General features: G+C 32.7%; 1 protein-coding gene and 1 long non-coding RNA gene across 7 annotated transcripts in view; one reads left to right on the top strand and one right to left on the bottom strand.

Annotated features, from left to right (window-relative positions):
• LOC106872380 (protocadherin beta-15) overlaps nucleotides 1-13,275 on the top strand; it is a 640,647-nt gene that overhangs the window by 143,892 nt on the left and 483,480 nt on the right. For 3 of the 6 annotated variants that reach the window (XM_052973047.1, XM_052973054.1, XM_052973055.1), the window contains exon 2: nucleotides 2,198-4,582. In XM_052973047.1, the coding sequence (XP_052829007.1) occupies nucleotides 2,261-4,582 (2,322 nt within the window). In that variant the 5' untranslated portion in view covers nucleotides 2,198-2,260. Of the gene's footprint in view, nucleotides 1-2,197; nucleotides 4,583-13,275 lie in introns of those variants that run through there. The other 3 variants (XM_052973045.1, XM_052973043.1, XM_052973042.1) reach the window with 1 other exon arrangement.
• Nucleotides 1-13,275, bottom strand: part of LOC128249441 (uncharacterized) — a 50,333-nt gene that overhangs the window by 9,998 nt on the left and 27,060 nt on the right. The window lies entirely within an intron of this gene.

The raw sequence follows: 13,275 nt of genomic DNA, 5'->3' as shown, positions 1-13,275 counted from the left end.
TTCTTTATTTGTTGTCTATGTACACTATAATTATATCTTTTGTTGCAAATTTTTCTCTTCATATATATGTTTATCATTATTTTTTAAATGTGACTATTTTTTTGTACCCACATCACATATGCAATTATTATCATCATTATCATCATCATTATTATTATTATTATTATTATTATTATGTTTTATTGATCATTTACTATTATTTTATCTCTTTGGTTTTGGTTTTGAGTTTCTCATAATGTGCTTTTTTTATTATTTTTATTATTATTATTGTTAGCCTGATCATAATGAAATCTATTTTGTGTCTATTGTTTGTTTGAATCTTGTGTATTGTTTATTTCCAACTTCACAATTGTAAATTCATTGTATCTTGAGTAAATCTGCTTCACCACCACCAACGCCACCACCACCACCAACGCCACCATCACCACCACCACCACCACCATCATTATTCTTAATTTTCTTTTGTAGTTAATATTTTCCTTCAGTCTTCTATTATTATGAGGGAATTATTGTTGTATTCTAAATTTGAATATGATTAATGACATTTAAAAACATTCATATGCAATTACAATGCATATTTGCTTTTATATTTAATTGTTTGTTGCATTTGTGCATTGTTTGTGCACTTTAAATGCGTATAAACCTTCTGTTCCATTTTAGAAGCCCTTTTGGTAAATTATTCTTGGGAAAAAAGGGAAAAAAGTCGATAGAAAACAAATATTAGTTTCAAAGAGTTCAGAAATATAAAAATTAAGATATGTGAGATATTTAGTTATTTATAGAAGATTTTAATGTTTCAGGTTGGTGGGTTGAGGGAATCATTAGAATGGCAGGCAAAATGCTGTATATAGTTGCATATCTTTATATTCTGGGTTCAAGTTTTGCCAAGGCTGGTTTTTACACGTTGTTCTGTCAGGGACAATAAAATAAGTACCAGTCGAACACTGGGGTCAATCTAATTGATGCTATCTGGCTCCCAAATTTGTGCTTATGTCAGAAATCGATATTTCAGAAGATTACAGATGGCTTTTGAGTGATTTTTACATTTTATCATTTAAAAGCCAGAAGATAAATGTTCATGTGCCAAGTCTTTCTTTATTTTGAGTAAAGATAATAAATTTGGCATCTGGAGAGTAGTGTGGGTGACCATCACCTTTTTAGCTCTTGAAGAGTTTGTGGGTGATTGGGCAGTGTGGAGGTGAGAGTGTGTGTGTGTGTTTGGTGGGAGACAGGGAGGGCTGTAGTGATAACCTAGTGTAGTTCTTACAGATAATGTTCACCTAGAATTGCTGGAGGTTAATATTTCTGGGAAGGAAAGTAAAGGCAAAATATTTACTATTGGGTATGAAAAATGAGACTCAACAGAGCTGTTAGAAGGAAGAGAAGTCTGAATTAGGTAGGTCTAAGTGTTGGGGTGGTGATATAATGTAAGCAAGTGTAGAAGAAAAGAGACTTGTAGTAAAGGTGAAGAAAGAGACAGTGCAAGAGCAAGAGTGAGAAGAAGAGGGAGATAGAAAGAGATAGAGAGAGAGAAAAACAGAAAGAAAGAGAAAGGACACTTTCTGACATTATCTTGTGTTCATGTCATGAATCTAGTTGTATCTATAATTCATTATGTCCTTAGAGGCTTCATGGTGCCACTTCTTTTACTGTTAAGCCAGTGAACTTGGAAAAAGTTATTTATTTGACATTTTTCAAAGACAAGATTAATATTTTAGTGTTTCTCTTGCAACCTTTTGTGGCTATCTTGAAAAAAATGTTAGAAAGATGAAAAAATATACACCAATCCAATTTCTATTAACAAGTCTCTTCGCTGGTTGTCTTTTTATAGCTTTTTTCTTTTCCTCTTTGCATGATTTCACTTGCTTAGATCTTATGAATGTTATGTGTGTATGCATGTATTTTATTTATTTTTTTTTTCATCAAATTTCAGCTTACTATTGCTATTGTGTGATGTATATATATATATGTTTTTATTATATTAAGGCAGCTAAAACCTATAAATTTAGTGTTGTTTAATTAAAATTCTTTTTGATAATGTTAGTACATTTCTTCCCTTCTTATCGAGAAAGAGCATTTTTCATTACCATATAAGTCATCTGCAGTAACGATATTTTCTCAAATGTATTACATATGTATCAGCTTCTGAATTATTTTCTGTATGTGTAATTGTATGAATTTTCTTTTTCTTTTTCAGAGCTTATTAACCTTTCAGCACTGAAACATCTTTCAATATTTTTGCTCTCACGTTTATGGAGATATGTGGATTACTGCTTGTTTGGTATTGTTTTATCTACATACATGCTTGTGTGTAGATTTTACATACCATGTTAAAGAAGGTAGCCTACCTGGTACTTATCTTGGGGATATTGGCGTTAACACACATTTGATGGAAACTATATCTTTCAATGACCACAGTTTGATACGATTCAGTCAACTACAAAAAGATATTACAGGCAGTTCTCAGTTATTCAATGTCTCTGAAAGAGGAAAATTGTACACTTCTCAACCGCTGGATGCTGAGTCTCTTTGTAAATACAATACTGAGTGTTTTAAAATGGTAGATATTGCAGTACGAAAAGCAAAATCTTTTATTAAGATCTTAGAAATCAAAGTAATAATAGAAGACGTCAATGACCATCAGCCTCAGTTTCCTGTCAAACAAATCAATGTTCAGTTTGATGAAGGGGATGGGAAAGGAATGACTAAATCAATACCCAATGCTATTGATAGCGATGTTGGTATATTAAATTCTCAAATCACCTATGAGTTGAAAAATAGTGAGCATAACCCATTTAAGCTAGCTGTTTCTAAAAGAGCCGACGGATCATACTCTCTTGGAATTACTTTAGAAAATAAATTAGACAGAGAGAAAAAAGACACTTACATGTTACAAGTTATTGCCAAAGATGGTGGTTCTCCACCAAAAGAAGGTGTTTTGAATGTTCAAATAACAGTCAGCGACATCAATGATAACCAACCGGTTTTTGCCCAGAGTATATATTATGTTACTATTAATAATAGAACTCTAAAAAGGACACCAATTGTAATATTGTCTGCAAATGATTTAGATGCCAATAGAAATGGTAAAATTTCCTTTCACTTCAGTTCAAAAACATCCGATACTGCCAAATCTTATTTCAAATTGAATGAAAATACTGGTGAGATATTTTTAGATGAAAAATTCAAACAAGTGAAGAAAACTTACAAGTTGTTTATTGAAGCTAGAGATGGAGGAATTCCCCCTCTCAGTTCAATAGCAACTGTATTGGTAAATGTTATGGACAAACAAAATAATGCTCCTACAATAGATGTTAACTTTTCAGAGTTAACTGGAAATACAGCCATCATATCTGAGGAAACTGAAGTTGGCAGTTTTATTGCTTATGTCAAAGTTACTGACAATGACATAGGGAACAATGGCAAAGTAACTTGTAAATTATTTCATGAAAACCTACAATTAAAGGGACTTGGTGAAAAAAGATATAAGGTAATAGTAAAAGCTATTGTTGATAGAGAAACTAAAAACAAACTAGATTTCATAATTACTTGTGAAGATCATGGATCTCCACCTTTAAAGACAGAAAAAAGATTTTTTATTAAAGTTATGGATGCAAATGATGTACAACCTCACTTTACTAAAGATACCTTTAAGTTTCTTACCTATGAAAATGAAAAAACTGATTTCCCTGTGGGATTCATCAACGCTACTGACCCAGATTTGGGTTCTGGAGGTCAACTGTCTTACTCATTATTAGGAACTAATAAACGCATTCTTCCATTTCAAATTTCAAATTTTGGATTTATCTCAACTACTCAGCCATTAGACCATGAACAGCAGGAGGTGTATGAATTTAAAGTGTTAGTAAAAGACAATGGAACTCCTTCATTAAACAACACAGCAAATGTTATAGTTGAAGTTATGGATGAAAATGACAATGCTCCTTACTTTATTTTCCCCAGTGTAGATCCTTTCAGCCTTGATGTTTACTATCAACCTCAAAGCAAAAATGACATTACAGTTCTGAGAGCTTCTGATAGAGACAGTCGTCAGAATGCTTTTCTGAGATATGAAATATTTGGAGGTAATGGTAGAATGTTATTTAAAGTTAATCCGTACACTGGTGTTTTGTCTTTCTCACGAACAGTCTACCAAAATGATGCAGGAACATATAATCTTGAGCTATCAGTCAAAGATAGTGGTACACCTGTTTTATCAGCAACAACTACTTTATCCTTGACATTATCTGTTAGTAATACCACATCCAAGTTGTTGACAGCAGTGCATTTGCAATCAGATGCCAAAATACATATCAACCTCTTTATCATAATCATAGTGGCAGCAGTGACAGTATCTGTTTTGTTAGTTATTTCAATAACGGTGTGCATTGTTAGAAGAAGCAACCAACGGAATGCTATTCATCGGACAGTTTTAGAACCATCAAACAATCTTATGGATGAAAACAGACAAACTGAATATTTATGTGCTAAACAAATGTCCTCCAAGCAGGAGTCAAGTCAAAGCAGGACACAATCAATCATAGAAATTCATAGCCAAACGCTGAAAAAGGGGACACATCAGGTGAGTATCTTTGACCTTTTTCAAAAAAATGAAATCTTTTAATTTAAAGAGCTATTAATATTATGGATTACATTTTATTTCTTACCTACAATGGAAACATTTATATGCATATCTTTTTTTTTGAAATTAAGTATGGATGCAAACACAAATGACAGGGAAAAATAATCATTTCTGACAAACTAGTGTATGATAGGATTTATAGGTTCAAGCCCATTGCATGCAAATGCTCAGATTGACAAATGTAAGTCAAAGTTTTCTACATAAAACTGTAGAAGTCTGTCATGCGCACACACACACACACAATTAACAGGAAGTTCAACAGAGAAACAATGATGAAATAGGTTTTCACATTGTATCTTATTTCTTTATTGCTCACAAGGGGCTAAACATAGAGGGGACAAACAAGGACAGACAAAGGGATTAAGTATCTGTCTACCAAATTCCACTTTCCTTGTAACTGTACAACATTTTTGAAACAGGAACGAATTCTTTCTCAAACTTCATTCCACAGTCTCAAAAAGAGGAAGGACAGGTTGGATATTGAGCCTTAGCTCCTGAGGATGTATGATAAGATGAGCACATCTGCAATATCTTTCATCAGGAACTAAACAACAATAGCAATAACACAATAACAGCAGTAGTTAAGGTGCATGGCTTAGTGGCTAGAGTAACTGGCTCATGATTGTAAGGTCATGATTTCAATTCCCAGTGGTGCATTGTGTCCTTGAGCAAGACACTTTATTTCATGTTGCTCCAGTTCACTCAGCTGGCAAAAATGAGTTGTACCCATAATTCAAAGGGCCGGCCTTGTCACTTTCTGTATCAGGCTGAGTACTACATTAAGGGCACATGTGTCTGTGGAGTGATCAGCTACTTGCATGTTAATTTCATGTGCAGGTTATTCCGTTGATCGAAGCAACTCATAACTAATGGAGTGCTAATAACAGTAGAGGCAGCTATACTATCAGAAAGAATCTTTACATAGTTCCCTTTATATGTTAGAAATAGCAACCAAATCACCTTCAAATTACTCTGTTAATCTTAAATAAATGTAATGAAAGATATTGTTCCTCATATCAAAAAAGTCATGCTGGCCACAGTTGGAACAGCTTTTAGTACAAGTCTGCTTAATTAGGTGTAACCTACAGCAGCAATTAAATTCCATTCACAAGGCATTGTTCAACCCTTGGCTATGAGAGGAGAAATTTTGCTAAGATACCATTCTGTGGAACCAAATGCAGAATTGAATGGTTGTTATTTTAAATGATATGGGTAATATTGCTTCTGGCAAATGATTATGTCTGTGGTTCTAGGTTTTCAATGGGATAACCACAAGTTCACTGAGTTTCTGATTGCAAAAGTAACTGTAATTCGATGCAGAATAAATATTTCAAGGGACTTTTTTGCTAAGTACAGGTTTTTGATGTTTAAACACCATATCCTAGTTCAATACATGGAGGAGACGATTATATACACCAATATATCATCATCACTTAATGTTCGCTCTCTATGCTGGCATGAGTTATCATCATCATCATCAGCAGCAGCAGCAGCATCATTTAATGTCTGTTTTCCATGCTGGCATGGGTTGGACGGTTCAACTGGGGTCTGGGAGCTAGGAGGCTGCACCAGGCTCCAGTCTGATCTGGCAGTGTTTCTACAGCTGGATGCCCTTCCTAACGCCAACCATGTGTATGTATGTGTATATATAAAGGTGCAGGCACGACTGTGAACCACATGGTTTGGAGCTCAGTCTCACTCTGTGCTATCTCAAACAAGTGTCTTCTGCTGTAGTCTCTGGCAGTACACACACACACACATACACACAGGCAGACAGACACACAGAGACACAGACAAACCGACACTCACACATATACATGTACACATGCAGTCATATACAAACATATATATATATTATATATATGTGCATGTATGTATGAGCATTTTTTCAACCAAGTTTCATTCTTTCCGTCAGACATACAGCGAACGAATGATTGACCAACTGGAAATGTGATATATAGTATAATAATTTAAATAAATAACTCCATTCAGGTAATTGACTAATTATATGTATTTGTGTTTGCCTTCATGCTAAATTGAAATGAAAATATGCAGGTATTTTTGCTCAGTGATAGGTTTCTCTTTTAAAAAAAAATTATAAGAATGTATTTATAATATCAAAAAAAGAAAAAAATTCTGTAAAATATGTCAAAGTTGTAAATGACTTTAAATTCACATGAACAAATTTCTGGTGGTGGGGATTTAATTTTTAACCAAGATGATTATGGCATCAAAGTTTCATTAATAGCAGCGTCAGCAAATAGACTATAAAATATAGTTAACTTATACCAACATATAATAAGAAATTAAATGAAAAAAGAAAAAAACAAGCAGCAAAAAAAAAAACAAAACAAAGAAAAAACAATTGTGTTGAATAGAAAATAGAAATTCTTAGTTCTTAGCAAAATGTACTTTAATGATATTTTTTTTTTCCCAACACAATTTCCCTTTTCAATTAATCTTATTCTTAGTCCTTGATCACTTAGCATACAGTATTCTTTTAAATTCTTTCTACTTCAGTTATTGTTCTTTTATTTTGCTTATTCATTCATTTCTCCCCTCTACACACCAGTCATTCCCTCCCCCATACTCACTTTGTTAATACCCATCTTCTTTTGTACAAGCAATATATCATGTCTTTAAATGCAAACTGTCATTTTAGCTCTTTTTAACTCAATTTAACTTACTGAACTTTACATTATAGATAACTCCTGTTTCTTTTATATATCTTTGTCATCATTAAAGCTCTCCTCTATTTTATGTGCTACATCATATGATACTTCTATCACACATATATTATATAGCGCCTTTGGCATTAATAACTTTTTCTTTCTCTTTCATAATTTATTATGTTAGTCTTTATTCTATTTCAAAATTAATACCAGCAAGCTTAAACAATATTAAGACGATTCCTTTTAGTCTTCATCAAGACTTTAGCTTATTGATTCTAAAATTGTGTTATCACAGAACATTTTGGTAAGATAAAAAGATTGATTTTTTTTTTATCTCATAATTATTTTCTATGAAAAATGTTCTACCACTTATCTCATCAAATTTAGTATCAGAATCTTTTATAATAAGGATATCTATACTTCATTTATATAGTAACTACATAACAGACAAATTTTATTATTTTCTTCTAAAACCAGGAAGCCCAGTAATACTATATTAAGGTGATTACTTTTATTCCAAAGACACAACTGTTTGGTAGGATAGCTTTGTAACCCTTTTTGTTTTACTGACTCATATGAGACATATTTTATGAAAAGTATAGGCTTTTACTTGTTTCAGACATTTGGCTGCTGTCATGCTAAAGGACTGCCTTAAAGGGTTTAGTTGAAGGAATCATCACCAGTACTTGTTTCTATGTCTGATACTTATTCTATTGGTCTTTTTGGGGACATAAGCAAACCAACATTAGTTGTCAAGTGGTGGAGGGGACAAACACGAAGGCACACACTCACACACATATATATGATGGTTTCAACACAGTTTCCATCTACTAAATTCTCTCACTAGGGATTCCTCAGCCTAGGGCTATAGCAGAAGACACTTGCCCAAGATGCAATTTAGTGGGGCTGAACTTGTAACCATGTGGTTACAAAGCAAGCTTCTTAACCACACAGCCATGCCCACAAAAAAAAAAAGAAGCCAGTTGCCTTAATTAAGTATGGCTTCATAGCATTTACTATGTTTTCAATAATTGTTTTAAGTATCTACACTCTCATGAGCAGATGCAGACATCAACTTGGCTCCATGCCTTCAATCTTGAACCAATAGAATATCAGGGATGTGACAATTGGAAGGAGAGAGGGCTACTGCACCAATACCCAGCTGGTACTCATAACAGCCAAGTAGACTGCTAGCATGAAGTGAAGCACTTTGCTCAAAGGGGCAATACACCAGTCAGCCCAGAAATTGAACTCATGACCTTATGCTCACAAGCTTAACACCATAATCATTACCCCATGCACTTCTACAGCCAACAAAAAGTGCTTTCAATGAATTACAAACGTATGGAAGGTGGCGAGGTAGCAAAATTATTAACACACTGGGAAAAAATACTTATTGGTATATCGTCCATCTCTATCTGCTGAGGTTTGATCAAATAAGTACCAGTTAAACACTGGGGGTTGAATTATTCCCCCCCCCAAATTGCTGGCCTTGTGCTAAAATTTAAAACCAGTTAATTACAAGCAAAGAGAAAAGTTTTGAAGATTTTTGAAGTCATATGTACAAGATTCTTGGTAGCTTTTGAAACCCAGTTCATATCAACGTCCATGACAATTAAAACGACATGGTTTCAATATTATAAGTCGTACAAGCAATTAAATATTTGAAAACTATGAGTTTAACTTACGCCGCTTCTCAAAAATTGATATCTACTATGAATATTTAAAGTTTTTATTAATAGCCAATAATTTGAAGTTGCAGCTTTAACTTTGTTATTTCTTTTAACCAGTGATTTCATGACTATGATTTATTAAAAAGTTGCTTTTAGGCATACACACCTCTAAAAAGATTGATTCCTAAGCTTAAAAGCAGAATTAGATTTATCACATTAGAAGTGTAACAGTGGATAATAGGACACATGTGATATATTTGACTTCTGGGTATTTTGAATCAGTACTTGTGTATTATTATTATTATTATTATTATTATTATTATTATTATTATTATTATCATTATTATTATTACTTTTTTACTGTTAGTTTTATTTAATGTCTGAATACTTCATCTTCGTCACTGATGTTGCTACTGTCACTGTCACCAACATCATACTACCATCATCAGCATTCGATATAGTTTTATAGCTTTTTATTCATGCAATATTTCTCCATTTCTCTCACAAATTCACACTATGCCGCTCTTATCTGTTATAATTTTTGCTGTTCTATTTTTTTTTTTTTTTTTTTTTTTTTTTGTAACTATTTAAATTTTATCATATATTATAATACTGGTGGTCATAACAGCATGGGATTCCATGCATGTGAGAACTGGTACCAAAAGAAGTGACAGATGAATAGATAGATAAATAGACAGATTGATAGATAGACAGACAGAAAGACAGACAAGTAGGCAGACAGAGAGACAGATAGATAGATAGAAATGAACACACAAATAGATAAATGGCTAGACAGACAGATAGATAGATAGAAATGGACACACAAATAGATAAATGGCTAGACAGACAGATAGATAGATAGATAGACATATAGAGAGGTAGATGGATAGATAGTTAATTCAATAGATTGATGGACAGATGGATGATATAGATAGAGGGATGGATAGATAAACAAAGAGATATTAACAGATAGACAGACAGACAGATAGATAGGTAGATAGACAGACAGACAGAGATAGATAGATAGATAGATAGAATGATAGATAGATAGATAGATAGATAGATAAATAGAGAGGTAGATAGAGAGGTAGATAGATAGATAGATAGATAGAGAGGTAGGTAGATAGATAGATAGATAGATAGATAGAAGCTAATAGAGAAAGATGAATAGAGAAAGTAAGAATAACCGACTTTTCACTGCTGCTTTGAATTGAATGATGAAACAAATAAAGAAGCTAGATGGAGACATACTGCCAGAATTTTGCATTCATCTGTTTGTTTCTTTCAATTATATAATAATTATAATTTAATTTTTATCCTGCTTATACACCGAAAAAAAATCAATATTTTGAAAACCAAGCAAACAAACAAAAATACTGTAAATATTGGTTGGTATTGTCAATAAGTATGTGATAAGCTACATCATAGCAAAGTTGGTGCTAGTATACATGATGTAGTAAGCCAAGATTTTTTAATTAACTAACTATATATTTAATGATGAGAATAATCATTTTCTAAATGATTAAGTCTGGTCAAAAAAGGCAAGGACAAAAACCTGCAAATTTTAATAAATTGAAATTAATCATATATGGAATAAATCTAATCTCTAGCAGTGTGATGAAAACTCTTGAAGTATTTCAGTTTTGTTAAAACCCCTCAGCAAGGTGTAGTTGGACTGCTGATGCAGATCTTTGAAAACCAGAGAACGATATAGGATTTTTGCTAATGAATAGAGAGTAGTGATGTAACTTAAAGGGAATGCCTCTGGTAAAATACCCAGGAATGTTTGTTGCAAGAGAACTTATAAACTAAAGTAGGAGTTAGCATACTTGATGCAGTAAGCAAAGAAATTCTAATTCATGACAATTATATCTTTAGGGCATGGAGTGAGCATCGTCAAAATAATTAATTCTGATAAAAGAAAAAGGAGACAATCTGAAAATTCTAATTGTTGAAATAAATTAAATATGGAATGCGGTAGGTTGGGAATTGGATTTTTAGCAGTCTGTAAGTGTTTGGGTTTTGTAGTTCATTAAATTTTGCTTAGTTTAGTCCCTAGTACAGTGTTCCACAACTGGTATGCACTGGTGTGCCACGAGATGATGCTAGGTGTGCCACAGTGTAGCCTGAATATAATTGTTTTCCCTATACTTTTAGTCATATTTTTAGTTCAGGTGTACTGTCGAATTTCGAAAAGAATATAAGTGTACTGCAACTGATAAAAGGTTGCAGAGCACTGCTCTAGTAGATATCTTTGTTTTAATCCCTTTTTTCTAGTATATAAATAAACTTGAAAAATTTACTGTATATTTTTGGTTTTTCTGAAAATGTTGGTTGAATTTTAAGCATATCTCTTCATATTAAATGTAATATGCCAGACCAAGTTTTGAAGTGAGTGCCAAAGCATCACTGTTCACTAAGTAATAGCCCTTTTTTTACCAACAAGAATTTCTATGAGAAATTTATATGAGTCACATTATAATGGCCAACAACATATGCTGGTTGCAAGTATGATTAAGAAGTTTGTTTCCCAGCCATTTGGTTTCAAGTTCAGATACACAGCAAGGCATCTTGGACAAATGTCTTCTATTATAGGCATGGGCTAATCAAAGCCCTGTGAGTTAATATGGTTGGCAGAAACAGTGAGAAATCCTGTGTGTGTGTGTGTGTGTGTGTGCATCTTGACTTCATAGTCAATAGTCGCAAATTAGTGTTATTATCATACAAGCTGTCTCATTTGTTTCCACTCATCCTTAGAAACACGTCCAGTTATGGGGAAATATTACATTACTTGGGAAACAAGTGAAGGTAGATGACAGGAAGAGCATCTATCAGGAGAATATCTGTCTCAACAAAGTCTATCTGAAAGCATGCTAAAGTGGATGTTAAAATGATGATGGTGATGATAATGAAGAAGATATTACATATCTAGTGCTTAAATCTTAACTTTTTTTACAATTGATCTATTACTGTTAGCTTTTATTGATTCAATTTTACTATCATATATTGATTATCAAACTTTCTATACAAATAACAATTAAAATGGCTTGAATTCTGAGTTTTAATCACTTGCATTCAAACCAATGTTAGAAGCAGTGAAGTGACTGGGTCGTTAGAGCATCAAATGGTAGATCTTGTGTTGTTCATTCTGACTCTGCTACAAATTTGATTAAATTTTAGCAAAGAGGACTGAAGGAATTTGAAATGGAGTGCCATGCCCAAGGACACAATGCATCAACCTGTCTAGGAATTGAACCCTGATCTTACAGCCATGAGTCCAAAAGCCAAACCATTAGGCCACATGCCTTTACATGACTTTATTTGACATCTGTTAAATTATATCCATTCTTCATGAAAGGGGGGGGGGAAGAGAAGGAAGAAGGTGTGAGATACTTACTGGAAATGAAGAGTAAACAAGGTATTTAGAAGAAGACTGTCTTTAGAATACTATAAACTGGTACTCCAAAAGGCTATAGAAAATACATAGATAGAGCTGTGAATGGTATACCTAATTTTATCCATATTTTATCACAGAATGCAACATTAATTTTGTTTATCTTGGGTTTTATTTTCAACTGAATGAAAAAAAATATTTCTCTTGAAAATTTCAAACCAGCCCATTTAAAAAAGTTAAGAGGGAATAGTAAATAGGTTTTGTAAACATTTTTTTTTTTTAATCTTTTATGTAATTTTGTTTCAGCATGATTAAATAATGTCTTCGTTACTGAAATATTTAGTCTGTTTTTTAACAGTCACCATAAAAGATCAATTAGATTTTTCATCTAATAGTAGTACATGAATTGCTGAATATATTCTTCTTCAAATATTTGTCCAGTTTAGAAATGCAACTAAATATTCTTTTTGCTTTTCCCTCTCTTTCTCTCTCTCACGCACACATGCACACACACTTACACACACATACACTCTTCTCTCTCTCTTTCTGCCTCTGTTTACTTTATTTTCTATTTTTTATATTTATTTATCTTTTTTTTTTACTTTTTCAATTAATTAAAGCAAGTAGACAAAAATTCTGGTTTTGAGACACATCTCAAATTTTCGTTCAATAGTTTAGAACTTCCAATATTTCATCTGCTGAGTGTATACGTGTGTTGGCAATCACATAATGTTCATCAAGTCATTACGTCTTTTTTCTATAATGTCAGCTAAAATATTTTAAATTTCCACCTTCTGAGTTTGTTTACATAGGTTTAATCTGTGTTATCTATTAGTTATGTCTTTTTGTTTACCTATTAATTATATATATATATATATATATATATATATATAT

This window comes from Octopus bimaculoides, chromosome 14 (assembly GCF_001194135.2).
Source record: "Octopus bimaculoides isolate UCB-OBI-ISO-001 chromosome 14, ASM119413v2, whole genome shotgun sequence".
In the NCBI taxonomy this organism is placed as follows: domain Eukaryota; kingdom Metazoa; phylum Mollusca; class Cephalopoda; order Octopoda; family Octopodidae; genus Octopus; species Octopus bimaculoides.
This window is presented reverse-complemented; position numbering and strand designations above follow the sequence as displayed.